Genomic DNA, 16461 nt, shown 5'->3' with positions numbered 1-16461 from the left:
TTATGAGACGCATTATTTTATTGATCATCAGCTAAAATTTCTGAATCAAAGCCCGCAATAAGAGAAAGCGGAAACAGCCCTGGTAAGATCATTTTGTTTCTTTACATTTAATGAAGATGATTGTGTGTTAAGCGTCTGCGACTTACTTTCACTTTGATTTGCGATAGCACGTTGATGCTCAGCTTCTCATCTGCGGCGATGCGTGTTGCAGTAGCGTCGTCATATCTGACAATAACATGACATATAGCCTATAACACGCTCTCACATGTTTATTTTTTAATAAACCATATTCAACAACATATAAAAATGAAATAATCTTTAGAGTAAAGCCGCAGCCATCATTACCAAGCGCGAACCATTGACAGTGAATGAAACGAAGCGAACTTAGCCTGCAGGCCGTAGTGTGACATGCGTTAACCAATGGTGTAAACATAATCATAGATGACGCGCCACGGGTTTTTATTTAAAAGAAAGAGCGTAGCTTATGTTTGTATGTAGGTCTAGGCAATTTATATTCACGATACTTAATAACTAATATTATTTTATTGCATTTGTATTAGTTGTTTGAAGAGTTAAAAAAAATCGGTTGGTCTTAACGCAAGTTTACAACCGGCAAGTCGGTCGGACTAAAAGGGAAAATAAATAAATAATTGGGTCGGTGCTAAATTGACAGGGTCGGTCGGGTTACGGCAAACAAGAATATTTTTAAGGATGGCCTTAATCTCTCTTCCACTAATTCCCAGCTAGTATTTTTAAAACCGAGGTACTTCTGCGCTGCTTTTACAATTATTTGAATTTTTTCCGTCTTCCTTTCTGCTTGAGCAGTACAATTAATAATCTCTACCATGAACAAAACAAAGTCATCTTTTCTCATGAGTAGAGTATCTTCTTTGATCTTACTGCATCCCTGACAAGCAGAACTGCATGCCTCTACAGCCGCTGTTTTATTCACCTGTACAGTTGGCTGAGCAGGTACTTTCCTAGCCGCTTCCGCAAATGAGACCCCAACCCCTCCATAACTTCACTTCTTCTCTGCTTATATCTGCATCCTCCCCCCTCAAAACTGAGGATATCGCCCCCTAGTGTGGCGGAAAAAGCACTAGTAACAGAGAATTCAACCTAGAACTGTTACAAAGAATTCATATCCTGGAAATTAATAAAAGTTAAAACGGCTTGCCATATTGCTGGGGATTAACATTGTATGTATGTTTATTTGTTTAAAGGTTTTTCACCTACGTGAATGCTATAATAAATAAATGGATGGAAATAATTCACAAGGCCTAACCATTGAGTGGAATCCAGTTTACAACTTCAAAGAGTGAGAATCTTCTTCAAGTGTGGGAAAGCGCACAGTTAGAAAAAACACTTGGCAGTATTTGATTTTTAATGTACATAAGTATTGAAAGAAAAAAAGTACAGATGGATGAACAATATACTGTATTTATTCTAGCCAGCACTAGTCACACTGGTCAGCATTAAGAAAAAAGATTAGTGCATAATATGAATATGTTTTGCAAATGAGCAAACTTTTTTTAGGCATATGTATTATACACTATTAAGACATGAAACTTTAATATACTAAAACAGCTATTTAAGTTACTGATAATTTTAGTGTGCAAATAATACAATATATAGTGATCTCTTGGATCTCACATGGGGCAAAATGCATTCATATTTTAAGAGGAACGCTATGAAACCACTAGTTTATATCATTTGAAACTGCTACAACAGCGGGGAAGATGCATGGACATTCATTTGTGTTCAACAACAATGTCCACATTTAAGTATTTCCGCTTGCCCTTTTACAGCAGATTTAGTTCCCTTTCGTGGTCACTACGAGTTACGTCAGTGACAACGAATGGGGTTTCGCTTAGAAAGCCTCTCACCTTCGAGTATACAAAATGAGCCAATGGCAAGAAAATGCCATGGGTCTACGGAATTTGCATAGCGTAAGTCCGCCCCACGTCGTGGGTATATAAGGAAGTAAGCTGGCAACATGCAGATATGTTTTCGCTTCGGAGCCGAGAGCTCTCTTTACTCCTACAAGCCATTCTGAATCATCTTTACTCTACGAGACGAGCGGCTCTTCAGTGTGTTGGTGTGACGGCGCGTTCCAGCGAGATCGCATTGCCTGCTGCTGATCTATGCAGTGATTTGCCGACAGTGTGTGTGTTTCTCCCTGGGCGCTTCAGCACTCTGCTCAGCTTTTTCCTCTCTCTAAAAGAGCTGCACACGGCACGTCTTTTTCAAGACGGCTCGCCCGTGTATTTACTGGATGTGGATGTGCCCGCTGTTTCGCGTGTCGGGCTTAATCACGCTCGGCAGCGCTCGTGGATGAGTCATGTTTTCATTGCGGGAACATGACCATCGCGATGTTATAGATCGAGACTCAATGATCTCCGTGTGGGTAGAGTCCCCTCTGCCACACCCAAATCTATCTCTTCCTCGAGAGGGGATACTTTGGCTGGTGGCCAGGGTGATCTGAGGGTTACGGTGTGGCATAATACCAACAAACTTTCCTCGGGCCACGCCCCCCTCCACATCGCAAACCGTGGGGCTTCCGTGTGTGCCTGGTTCTTCTAGGGGACCCAGTGTTTTCATTCGAGGCTCCAGCAGATGGTGTCATGTCACTCACAGCATCACAAGGTGGGCTTGATTCCTCTGGAAATGAGGATTCGACTGCGTTGCCTCCCTCGGGTGTGTCAGCGTTAGTCGAGTCAGATCCAGAGCTGATGGCCATGCTTTCCTGGGCAGCTGAAAGCATCGGTTGGAGTGGCGCCGCCCTCCCCCCGAGCGCTGTAGGCTTACAATTGGTTCCTGGGCACGTGTTGCTCTACAGCACTCGCTCCCAGTGCCTTTCTCCCGGACGTGCATCAGGACGCCTCCGGCTCGCGAGAGTCCTCGTGACTTATCGCGGCCCGCGGGCGTCCTCCACCTTCGCTGCACTCGATCGCGTGGCGATCATGGGCTGTATGTTCTCTGTCACTATCGTGGCACAGGCATGCAGTACTGTGTGTCGCCTTCGCCTTCGAGGCAGTGCTGACTCGGGAGTTCTGTCAGACCAGGCCGCGTGGAACGCTGGTCCTTCCCTGGCCAACACTGACAGAACGCAGAAACTCGACCATGCCCCCACGCAGGGACGCTATGCCTCCCATGTCCGGGCTGGTCGATCCGCCATGCACACTACTGACCTCGCTCTACGGGCGACATCGGTACCTGCGTGATCCCTGGGCCGGTTGATGTGAGGGGGTCTGAGAATTCATTTTCTCAGCTCCCCCATGTCCCAGGCTGGGCTCCTCGGCGGTGTGGTTGAGGACTGTACCCTACAGTCTTCGACCCTCCAGAAGCAGACTGAGGCCTTCTGCACCAACGGTCATCCGTCCGTGCAGTCTCCTTAGTCTGCTTCCCACCGAGGCCGCCTCCCTGCGGCCCCTCCCCTCGAGCCTTCACTGGCCACGAGCAGGAGAGGATTGCAGGAGGGCGGCACCGTCCGTCTCCGCCCCTTAGCTGGCCAAACGCCGGGCTAAGCAGCACTCTCGAGACGGGCAGCTTGGAGTTAGGGCTCAGTTCTTCTCAGGAGCTGGTAGCAGGGTCACTCCTTCCCCCGGTGGAGGGCCGGGGGAGAATCTCATTTCAAGAACGGATGCCCCTTTCTCCGAGCCCCAAGAGGCTGTGGATGACAGTGCGTGCCGCTTACGCTCTGTCGCCAGACCCCTGCCAGAGCACGCCCCCGTGGAACGCTGGTCCTTCCCTGGCCTCCTCTGGCAGGACGCGGCTAATGACCGTGCCCCCGCACCGGGCCGCTTTGCCACCCACGCCGGTCATTCCGCCTCGCTGCACCAGCGAGGGTACGTCTGTGATTCGCGTGACCCCGCTGGTACAGTTTCTGGGAGCCTGGCTAGAGCTTCCCAGGCTGTCCCGCTGGGTCGCGAGAACCATCAGGCTCAGCTACGCGATTCAGTTTGCGCGGTCTCCTCCCCGCTTCAGGGAAGTCCGCTTCACTATGGTCGGTGGCAATGCCCCTGTCATGAGAGCGGAGGTCGCCACCCTACTGGCGAAGGGTGCGATCGAGACTGTCCCTCCAGCCGAAATGAAGTCCGGCTTCTACAGCCCCTACTTCATTGTACCGAAGAAATCCGGTGGGTTACGACCGATCCTGGACCTGCGCGTCTTGAACCGCTCCCTTCACAGGATGCCGTTCAAGATGCTCATGGCCAAACGCATTTTCGAATGCGTGCGGCCGCAGGATTGGTTTGCAGCAATCGACCTAAAGGACGCCTACTTCCATGTCTCCATTCTTCCTCAACACAGACCGTTCCTACGGTTTGCTTTCGAGGGGCAGGCATACCAGTACGCGGTTCTCCCTTTCGGGCTAGCCCTGTCTCCTCGCATCTTCACGAAGATCGTCGAGGCAGCCCTTGTTCCTCTACAGGAACACGGGGTTCGCATCCTAAACTATCTCGACGACTGGCTGATCCTAGCTCACTCTCGAGACCAGGTTTGCGAACACAGGGACCTAGTGCTCCGGCACCTAGCTCGTCTGGGCCTTCGGGTCAACTGGGAGAAGAGCAAACTCTGCCCCGTGCAGAGGATCTCTTTTCTCGGTATGGAAATCAACTCGGTCGCCATGTGCGCGCAGCTTACGAGCAGTCACTGCTGACTTGCCTTCGTCAATTTGAGGGCAAGAGTGCGGTTCCACTGAAACTATTTCAGAGGCTCCTGGGGCATATGGCATCCACAGCCGCAGTAACGCCGCTCGGATTGATTCATATGAGACCGCCTCAGCTTTGGCTTCGCGATCGAGTCCCGAGGTGGGCATGGCAACACGGCACACTCCGAGTCCCAGTGACTCCGGCCTGCCGTCAGACCTTCACCCCGTGGTCGAACCTCAGCTTTCTTCGGGGTACCCTTAGAACGAGTTTCCAGGCATGTTGTTGTGTCAACAGATGCCTCCACCACGGGCTGGGGCGCCATGTGCAATGGTCATGCTGCCGCGGGCTCCTGGACAGGACCCCAGCACCTTTGGCATGTCAATTGCCTCAAGTTGCTGGCTGTACGTCTCACCCTGCACCGCTTCTGGGCGTTGCTCAGTGTTCAGCACGTACTAGTCCGATCAGACAATACCGCGACAGTAGCGTACATCAACCGACAGGGTGGTCCGCCGTATGTCGCAACTCGCCCGCCACCTCCTCATATGGAGTCAGAAGCATCTGAGGTCGCTTCGAGCCATTTATATCCCGGGAGACCTGAACCGTGCGGCCGACGAGCTGTCTCGGCTTCGGCCTCTCCCTGGAGAATGGATACTCCATCCCCAGACGGTTCAGCTGATTTGGGATCAGTTCGGGGACGCACAGATAGATCTGTTTGCCTCCTACGACTCGTCCCATTGCAACCTGTTTTATTCCCTGACCGAGGGCATGCTCGGCACGGATGCACTGGCGCACAGCTGGCCGCGGGTCCTCCGCAAGTATGCGTTTCCCCCAGTGAGCCTTCTTGCGCAGACTTTGCGCAAGATCAGGGAGGACGAAGAGCAGGTCATTTTGGTTGCCCCGTATTGGCACAACTGCACCTGGTTCCCAGAACTAGTACTCCTCACGACAGCACCTCCCTGGCCAATCCCTCTGAGGAAGGACCTGCTTTCTCAGGGACGGGGCACCCTATGGCACCCTCGTCCCGATCTTTGGAACCTCCACGTGTGCCTCCTGGACGGGACGAGGCAGGTTTGAGTACCCTACCACCAGCGGTGGTGGCTACCATCACTTCCGCTAGAGCATCGTCCACGAGACACGCCTATGCGTTGAAGTGGAACCTCTTCGTCAACTGGTGTTCTTCTAAACAACAAGACCCCACGAAATGCCCGATCAGTGTCGTGCTTTCCTTCCTGCAAGAAGGGTTGGAGCGAAGGCTGTCTCCCTCCACCTTGAAAGTGTATGTTGCCGCCATTGCCACACATCACGATGCAGTTGAAGGTAAGTCTCTGGGAAGGCACGACCTGATCATCAGGTTCCTGAGAGGAGCGAGGAGACTGAATCTTCCTCGCCCTCCTCTCGTTCCCTCTTGGGACCTCTCAGTGGTTTTAACTGCCCTGCAGAGTGCTTCCTTTGAGCCTTTGCAATCAGTGGAACTTAAGTTCCTGTCAATTAAGACAGCGCTTCTGGTTGCATTGGCCTCCATCAAGAGGGTAGGGGACCGGCATTTTCGGTTGACGAAGCGTGCCTGTAATTCGGGCCGGCTAACTCTCACGTGATCCTGAGACCCCGGCCTGGATGTGCCCAAGGTTCCCACCACTCCCTTTCGAGACTAGGTGGTGAACCTGCAAGCGCTGCCCTCGGAGGAGGCAGACCCAGCCTTGGCACTGCTCTGTCCAGTACGCGCCCTCCGTGCTTACGTAGACAGAACACAGTGTTTCAGGACCTCAGACCAGCTCTTTGTCTGTTATGGTGGGAAGCTGAAGGGAAAGGCTCTCTCCAAGTAAAGGTTGTCTCACTGGATAGTGGACGCCATTGCTTTGGCATACCAGCAGCAAGGTCATGGCGCCTCGCTAACAGACATCTGCAGAGCTGTAGGCTGGGCGACACCTAACACAATTGCGAGATTCTACAATCTCCGAGTGGAGCCAGTTTCTTCTCATGTACTCGCTTCATCCAGCCAGTACTAGATTCTGCTCAGGTGTCTTCGCTTGCCCCCCCTTCGGGCTGGGCATGATTGCATATTTCCACTGAGATATGCTTCCCAGTGTACCTTGGTATTCCTGTGTTAAGTAGGAGTCCTTCGTCCGTGCCAGTCTCACGACAGGGAGCTCAGACTTACGCAGGGCACTGGAAGACAGCCGAGGTGGCGTGATTAGACTGGGAACCCCATTCGTCGTCACTGACGTAACTCGTAGTGTTACGTCTTCCTGCCACTTCTGCTGGAACGCTGGAACGCTCGAGTTCAGTCTCAGCTCCTCAGCGAAGAAACATAACTGCATGTTGCCAGCGTACTTCCTTATATACCCACGACGTGGGGCGGACTTACGCTATGCAAATTCCGCAGACCCATGGCATTTTCTTGCCATTGGCTCATTTTGTATACTCGAAGGTGAGAGGCTTTCTAAGCGAAACCCCATTTGTCGTCACTGACGTAACGTCTCCGTCCGGAACGAGGGTTACATACGTAACCGAGACGTTATTCACAAATAACTGACATTAATGACCTAATTATGATTTCATTTAAAATAGTCAGTACTGACCATATCCCTGTTTATGGCTCATTTTTGACCAGATCATTCATTGAATCAGTGATTTGCTGACTCGTGAACAGCTGCAAATGGATCAGTCCAATTCACGATTTATTCGTTCATGTTGTTTGTGAACTGATTCAGCAGGTTCACGAATCAGACATCACTCTTGCGTCTCAGAGGGGGTGGAGATTTCTTTAGTTCCAAATAATGAAGAACAATATGTCTTTATGGAACATATAATTGAGTAAAAGTACGATATCATGCTTTGGAATGCAAGTAAAAGTTTCCCAAAAATAAAAATACTCTAAAATATGGATACTAAAAAGTACAGACACTTGAAAAATTTACATTGTACAGTAAAGAAGTAGAAATACTTTGTTGTCTGTCCACCACCGCCCCCCAGAGAGAGAGAGAGAGAGAGAGAGAGAGAGAGAGAGTGTGTAACGATAACGAAATGTGCAACAAGTACGCAAGAGTATGTTTATTAGGCAATATACTTACTGTTTAAGAAACCAGTCCTGGACAAAAGGAATATTGTGAAAATTCGTAGGCATTCGCTCTGTCCATTGAGGGTTTTTACTGATAAACAAGAGAATAAAAAATATAGAATATTTAAACACACTTAACCATTTTTACTGTATATATAAAAGTCACAACAAAATAACCATACAATATTGGCAGTACACAAAGGTTCACATTTGTCCCACTCACTTGTATAGCCATTCAGTAAGGAAGTCACAGCCATTAAACGCCGTCTTTTTCCTCTAGATTGACAATGAAACGTGAAATAAAAATAATGAAAAATATGTTATATATCAAGATTATATTATTGTTGTATTATGGCTGATCACTGGAGGATCCTGGCATATCTTGCAGTTGCCTAGGTCAGCATTGTGACAGCACTGTGCAACTGTTTTCGCGACCCCCCCTTTTTTTTTTGCTACTCTTTTATCTTCATAGAAATCTCTTGCAGAGTTATTCAGATCACAAAAAAATATTGTGAATAATGTGCATCCACTGGTAATATTCATCTATCCATTCTCCAAACCGCTAAGTAAGGTCATGGTGAGGATCCTGGAGCCTATCGCAGCGACTCGGGACATTATGGAGCCCCTAAGGGGACATGGTGGTGGAAAAAAATATGAGATGAGGGGGAAAATAAGTCTATCGCAAATGTTTTGCATTCCACTGAGATACTGTGCGTTCCCTCGCAAAAACTTTTGTGTTCTTTGACAGTGAATGCAAAGTTTCTCAGGGAAGGCAAAACATTTGCGAGAGAACGCAAAAGCATTGCCAAATAATTTTTCCTCCCATCTGATATTTTTTGTCTTCACCATGTCCCTTTAGGGGCTCCGTAGGACATTGGCAGGGAAACTGATAGTACTATATAGTTTTTTTTTGTTTTTTTTATTACGAGACTTATTAAGAAGCATAAGACCTTTATCGCAGTTATTTTACTGAAATTCTCACCTTCAATGCGATGCTTTTTTTTCCAGTTTAATTCAATTGTTTTATTTCATTGTTTCATTATTGTTTTTTGAAGTCAGATCATTTAAAGGAGTAGTTCACTTCAGAATTAAAATTTCCTGATAATTTACTCACCCCCACATCATTCAAGATGTTCATGTCTTTCTTTCTTCAGTCGAAAACAAATGAAAGTTTTTGAGGGAAACATGCCAAGATTTTTCTCCATATAGTGACTTCAATGGGGTCCAACGGGTTGAAGGTCCAAATGTGAGTTTCAGTGCAGCTTCAAAGTCTCTACACGATCCTAGCCGAGGAATAAGAGTCTTATCTAGACAAACCATCGGCCATTTTATAACAAAAATAAACATTTATATACTTTTTAACCAAAAATGCTCGTCTTGCGAGCGTCTCTGTGATGTGCCACACTACATAATCACATTGAAAGGTCAAGCATGACGTAGGTGGAAGAACAGACCTAGTGTTTACAAAGCCAACGTGCAAAGACTGAGTCAAACGGCATTTACAAAAACAAAGTTGGAGGAGAAAATGAGATGGATGAGTGAATGAGATCACCCTACATTTATGAACCGGAACACGCATGATCTTTCAACGTGATTACATAATGTGTAAAGTCGTGGACATGCAAGACAAGCATTTGTGGTTAAAAATTATATAAATGTTTATTTTTTTTATAAAATGGCCGATGGTTTGTCTAGATAAGACTCTTATTCCTCGGCTGGGATCGTGTCGAGACTTTGAAGCTGCGCTGAAACTCACATCTGGACCTTCAACCCGTTGAACCCCATTGAAGTCACTAGCCTATATGGAGAAAAATCCTAGAAAGTTTTCCTCAAAAACCTTAATTTCTTTTCGACTGAAGAAAGAAAGACATGAACATCTTGGATGATGTGGGGCTGAGTAAATTATCAGGACATTTTAATTCTGAAGTGAACTAATCATTTAATTAATAACAAATACAGGTACAGTACATTACTCATATTCAAATAATATGTTTTTTTAAATATACAGTTATTGCCTATAGGACAGTGTGTGTGTGAGTCAGGACTGATGCTGATAAAGCTGACCTGAAAGTACTGGTGTTTCTGTGCTTCTGTGAGCAAAGCCTCCAGTCCGGCCAGCAGCACAGGTAACACTCGCTCCTCTAAATAACACCTGAGGGGTCCTGGACACAGCTGGCCTCGCTCTGAACATCTGCTCAGACAAACATGCATTATACACAGGTAACACACACTCCTCTAAATAACACCTGAGGGGTCCTGGACACAGCTGCCTCGCTCTGAACATATGCTCAGACAAACATGCATTATACACAGTTAACAGAGGGTCATTATAGTAATAATGGGAAATAAAATGACTGAAAAACAAGTAATGATATTTTTACGTTGAAATAGCAAGCAAATACAGTAGTCAACATTTGAAGTGGATCAAAAAAGTTCATCAAAATTAATGTATTACTTTGATGAAAGGTTTGAATCCACTTCATGTGTGGACCTCTGTAAATAAACAAACAGATAAATATTATGCAGGGTTTTTCCTGCATGGAGAATTACGAGGCGGCCGCCTCCGGCTTTCGACAAAACTCGGACAGGCAGTCACTAGCCGCCTTTCCATTACCCTTCAAATTGCGCAAATTGAAATTGCGAATTGAAAATACGCTTAATGGAAACACGTCAATTTCGCAAAAACTCCCATTTATCGCAAAAAAGTTTTTACGCTCTCATGAGGTGGTTTTTCAGGCAATTCGAAAAAGGAATATTTCGCAAAACTGCAATGGAAACAGTTTTTGCGCATTTACAGTCACCTGACTTAGACGACGCGGTGTGTTTGAAGTCCATGTAGCCTATAGCTACGCAAATAATAATAATTTTATATTATTTTATTATAACATTTAATAGGCTATATTTAGAAGACGCTTTTATGCAAAAAAGGAACAAAGCTGAGCGGAGCGTGCACTGCATGGCACGGAGGCGCGGGCGCGAACACTTGCATTTTCCTATCAACAATGGAAACAACTTAAAATACTCTATCATTTCTGGTCATACAGAAAATAATAATACATTATTCTAAACTACTTTTATTTGTGTAAACTCACAATAACAAGAAAACGCTGTGCTTTTGTAAAATAAAAGAAACAATCAGACGCACTTTCATGATCTCCGTAAACTGGAGCGTGAGAACTGAAACAAAATATAGCCTATGTAGGCTAAAGCTTGAAATGTCCACTTTAAAACGAACAAATTCGAATCGAAAGCTAATACCTTCTGCAATCCGTATGAAAGGTGCATTTCTCTCTAAAAGCGCATCTGCTTAACAGCAGAGATGGAGATGTGATTTTAGCCGACACTTAGAAAACAATAGTTTATTAATAATATTAATGGCTCTTCTCATTCAACACTGCGGGAAATACATCAATTCCAGTTTCTAATTTGGCCTTAGAAAACCAGTAAAATCGACATGTTTTCCATATTAATTTGTGAATATTTTAAATGTTTAATAAAGGGGCAAAAAGTCATAAACAAAAATCTGAAAATTCGTCGATATTTACTTTTTTGCACAGCAGTTGGTGTAGCCAGTTCAAATTAAAATGTTGGTGTTCAACTTTGCGTTTTAAAAAGACAACAACCGTTCATTTTTCGTTTTTCAATTAGGGGTTAAAAAAGGAAAAACGAATGGACACAAAAGTAGCCTACATGGATCGTTTGGACAGAATACGAGACAGAATTATTTATTAAATTCATAAAAGAAACAATAATTAGCCTATAGGAATACTGGATTCTAAATCTCAAAGAAATGCCACAATCAAATCCTCGGAGCAGAAATGAGGGCGAAACACCCAGAATCTCCTTATATGTGTCGTTTGGGGTTCTTTCCCTGCCATTAATGCTTGGATAACACGCCACGTCTCCTTCCATTAATAATAATAATAATGTCTAATGCGGTGGCTGTGATATTATAACCAACGTCCGTTGCAGTGATTTTTGGAATGACTTATCGCGAGAGAAAAAAGGACGTTTTAGTTGCATAACATCGGTTAATGGAAACGCCACAGTTACAGTTACAAGTTCAGGTTCACAAGTTCAAGTTCTGCAAAAATGCTTTTCTTACTTAGTATTTTTGTCTTGTTTCCAGTCCAAATATCAAATATTTCTTAAATAAAGATGCATAACGTTATTTTACTAAAGTAGTAAAATGACATAAGATATTAAGTTTTGTTTTCTGGGGAAATAAATAAAAATTGAGTTTTTGCTTGATCTGCCAATGGGGTAAGAAAAAAAATATTTGGGGGGGGGGGGGGGGGGGTTGCGCTCGAAGGGGGTCTCGCCCAGGGTGTAATTCAATGTAGAACCGCCACTGGCAAAGAACAATATTATGGTAGATCTCGTGTTTGAGTTAAAACCTTATTGTTAAGCATAGCAAGAATCATAGCAAAAAGGCTAACAAATAAGAGTTATACCCACCAATTAATATTGCCCCTTCATTCATGACATCATGGATACCGTAATCATACAGAGAAAACATAGTTGCATTGCATACCTTTATCTTTCGCTCGTATCTAAATTGGGCACCTGATGGCTTTGACCTTTCTTGTCCATCTCTTATTTGGCACTCGACAATCAACAGATTTCCCCTGATCCCCCCATACCAACTGTCACTCACGAGTCACGACCAGAAGTCAAGACTAAACCAATTCACCTTGGTGGTGGTGACCGACCAAGTAATCGTTTTGTATTACCTATTTTTATTAGCCATTCAGACCATTCAGAAAAACAAAAATGTGCAGGAAATATAGAGGCCTGTATAATATTATGAATGAAATGTGCGTTATTTGGAAGAAAGTCGAGGTGTGACTGACTTCGATAACTATATGGACCCCCCCAACTATATGAACTGTCATCCGCGCCCGCGCCCCCTCCCCTTTCCCCTTCTCAAACAAACAGCTTCTGTGCACGGCATCTTCTCAGCAAGCAGGGGCGCCTGCAGCTGCAGGGGGCGCAAATTTGCCAATTCCCCACCACACAGTGAAATGATAGATAATAGAAAACCGCTTCGCGGAGCAGATTATTTTTTTTTCGCTCGTGCCGGCGGCGCCGCCCCCCCCCCAAAAAATGCCGCCCCGGGCGATTCCCCGGATCGCCCGTGCCTAAAACCGCTACTGGTGATGAGTTCATTAAAGTAATGGAACACTCATCACGGTAAAACGCAATGAACGTGTGTCACTCTTTTACTTTCGTTTTCAACAACGTAATTCTCCTCAGGGAAAACCAATAAAGGAAAACATTAACGCTCGACATTAACGCTTGTCCGGGACACGTGTGTTTTTTTTGAAGGGACACGTGAAAGAGAAGTGTACTTGCCCAACCGGACAAATGCCCTGATTAAAATCATTTTTCATATTAAATAAATAAAATAACTAGGGAATTACCGAAAACGCGAGGATTCTGATTTTATTTCATTTAATGTAATGTTAAGTGGGATTGATAGCACAGAGCACGCGCATCTCACATGGACACTCAGCCATGTTTCATTACTGAATGATTCAGCATTTTAAACGAATCGGTTGACTCAAAGATTCAATGATCCATTCATAAGCTGCCTCATTCTGGATAAATCAGCCGTTTGAACGAATCGTTTGAATGAATGACTCAATAACTCGCTCATTAACACAGTCGCTTGCCGCCTCCTACTGGCGGTTTAATTTCAAAGTATCATTATTTTCAACATTCCTTATTTGTTTATTCAAAAAATATTTACACTCTCATAATCTCATTTAATACAGTTGTAATTTTTCAATGTAAATAATTTAATTTGGTAACAGCCTAGTGTCTTATTATTCTAACTGAACTGGAGTATGCATTTAATAAAATTAGGGGAAAAATGCCCTTTATAAAGGTAAAAAAAAAAAAAAATCTGATAAGAGTGTTTTCCAACAGTGATGTAATGAAACATTGACAATTTAAATTTGAAGGGAGTAAAGCCTCTGTTAAGGCTATTAAGGAAATGTAATTTTGCCAAAAGAAGAACTTTTAAAATAAATGTTCATTTTAAATCAGCCTACTTCAGTGTGATATGTTACCATATTATCATGATTAACACTGAGAATTTGAATAATTGTAATGTGATGATCAGATGCAGATCTAAATCAGAGAATATCATAGGTTTGGGCAGTTGGCGGGTGGATTTTTTATTTTTAACAGCGTATTTGGGTGACTCAAAGTGCACCAGATAAATGAATTTATCTTTAAAATGTACATTTTCTTCCGGGGGGGCATGACGCCGGACCCCAGAGAGGTACCGAGCTCCACCCACATAAATACAGTGGGAAACACAGTAGGCTAACTTATATGATGGTCTACGAAAAATACATTATCGGGATTTTACCACCTGGAAACCAGGAACAGGAAAACCCTGATTTGTTAATAAATAGTATCAGTTGAATTACTCTGTTTGAGCTGAGCATCTGATGAAGAGTGGGTAGAAACTAGAGCTTGATAAACTGGATGACTCGTTCATGTCTTCCTCTGCAAAACAGAGGGAAAAGACATCTAATTTAACAAACTGTTTCCCAATATTTACCACTGCGATATTAATAGCTCGAATGATTTATACTTCGTGAGAGAAAATAAAAATCAGTGTTTTCTCACCTGCCTCCATCGCTTTCACAACAAGACGAAAGAGGAGCCCGTTTGTTGTTTGTTTGTTTGTTTGTTAGATTATAAATTATGCGGATCAGCGTCGTGAATGAACATTAGTTTAGTTCCACCCATAGACAGTATATAAACGGTTCCACCCACTGTTCTGTCGTGTCTGTTTACCGTAACCATGGTGACGGTAACTGAGGAAGTGACGACATTCACTTAAAGTCACCACAGAGAATGTCTAATAAGGTAAATGCTACTAGATTAAAGAGTGGTTTAAATAAAATAATTGGAGAATCTCAAACTGGTTTTATGGCAAAGCGTCATATTAGTTCAAATATTAGGCTTATATTTGTTAATTCAGATGCACTCATTTTATTCCTTGACTTTTACAAGGCGTTTGACACAATTGATCACCAATTTTTATTACAGAGTTTACATGCATTTGGTTTTGGAAATAAATTCATTCAGACTGTTAAAATGTTTTACAAAGGCATTAATAGTTCCGTTATATTACAGAACAATACTTCTAGAAGATTCTCCATCAACAGAGGAGTGAAGCAGGGTTGCCCAATTTCCCCATTTTTGTTTTTAATTGTTGTGGAACTATTAGCGATTAGTATAATTAAAAATCCAAATTTACATGGTATAACATTATTTAATAGAAAAATAAAAATATCACAATTGGCTGATGATACAACTTTATTTCTAAAAGATAAGACTCGAATTAAGAATGCAATCGAATTAGTTCAAACTTGTTCTGATACCTCGGGTCTCCAGTTAAATTCTCCCAGTGCATGATTCTTCTGAACATTCAATGTTTAACATTCCAGTGAAAGAATATGTTAAATATTTAGGAATTTATATATATAAAAATTTGACAGTTAGACAGCATCTCAATTTTAATAACAAGATTAAAAAAACAAAAATGATTTTTGACAATTGGTTAAGAAGGGATTTATCTATTTTAGGCAGAATCTTATTAACAAAAGTAGAAGGTTTATCCAGATTCATTTTTCCTGGGCTGTCTTTATTTGTTCAAGATTCTACTGGTAAAGAAATTAATAGATTATTAGTTGATTTTTGCTGGAAAAATAAGCACCACTATCTTAAAAAAAAACTTTATTAGTTGGAAAGAAATCTGAAGGAGGTTTTGAAATGCTGGATTATGTAGACATGAACAATACTTTTAAGATTAATTGGATCAAAAGGTGTGTTATTGATACTGATTCAATTTGGTCTTTTATTCCACATAATATTTTTAAGAGGGTCGGTGGTCTTAAATTTCTTTTAACTTGCAATTTTGTACCATCTAAATTACCTATAAAACTGTCTAAATTCCATGAGCAAGCATTCTTGGCCTGGAAATTGTGCTTTGTGCATAATTTTTCTCCTCACAGAATGAAAATATGGAACAACGAATTGATTACAGTTAAAGGCAAGAGTTTATTTTTTGAGAAATGGTTGGATCACAGGGTTAATGTATTTAAGTGATTTATTTGATTCATCTTTAAAAATTCACTCTTACGATTCTTTTTTGTCCAAATTCAATTTTCCTATAAAATTTAAAGAATTTTCTGTAGTAATTAAAGCTATTCCCTCTGGGCTTATTAATTTAATGTGCAGCCACCTGACTTATTATAAAGTTGAAAATAAAGATTACGATCTCCTTATAAATGGTAAATATATTTTTGATAAAAAATGTACTAACAAAGATATAAGACAAGTATTTAACGAACAAAAGAGAGTTACTCCAAGAGGGAAATTTTACTGGAATTCCATTTTAAGAGATGTTAATTGAAGAAAAGCATGGCTGCTCCCTTACAAATTTTGTATTTCTAACAAAGTAAGAGAAATTCACCAGAAGATCTTACACAAAATATATCCAACTAATATGTGGCTTTCTAATTTTATGGATATTGGGGAAAGAATGTTCCTTTTGTAACAACTGTGAGGAGTCTTTAAATCATCTGTTTGTTGATTGCCAGAGTGTAAAGTCATTTTGGAAAGATTGTTTTTTTACTTTTTCAGTTAAAATTAATCTAACGATAACACTGAATGTGAAAGAAATAATTTGCTACTTTGAGAATGATGATAAAAATATTCACAATTTTG

General features: G+C 42.8%; 1 protein-coding gene across 1 annotated transcript in view; it reads right to left on the bottom strand.

Moving 5' to 3' along the window:
- iqck (IQ motif containing K) overlaps positions 1–14471 on the bottom strand; it is a 170963-nt gene extending 156492 nt beyond the window's left edge. Inside the window, exons 1-5 of the mRNA XM_084124587.1 lie at positions 14353–14471; positions 14151–14229; positions 9775–9901; positions 7934–7986; positions 7724–7801 (exon numbers count right to left, since the gene is read on the bottom strand). Coding sequence (XP_083980713.1) covers positions 7724–7801; positions 7934–7986; positions 9775–9901; positions 14151–14229; positions 14353–14362 — 347 coding nt within the window. The 5' untranslated portion in view covers positions 14363–14471. The remainder of the gene's footprint in view (positions 1–7723; positions 7802–7933; positions 7987–9774; positions 9902–14150; positions 14230–14352) is intronic.
- Between the last annotated feature and the right edge of the window lie 1990 nt (positions 14472–16461).

This window comes from Abramis brama, assembly GCF_963993115.1.
Source record: "Abramis brama genome assembly, chromosome: 9".
In the NCBI taxonomy this organism is placed as follows: Eukaryota; Metazoa; Chordata; class Actinopteri; order Cypriniformes; family Leuciscidae; genus Abramis; species Abramis brama.
The sequence above is the reverse complement of the archived record's forward strand: the minus strand, read 5'-3'. Positions and strand labels throughout refer to the sequence as shown.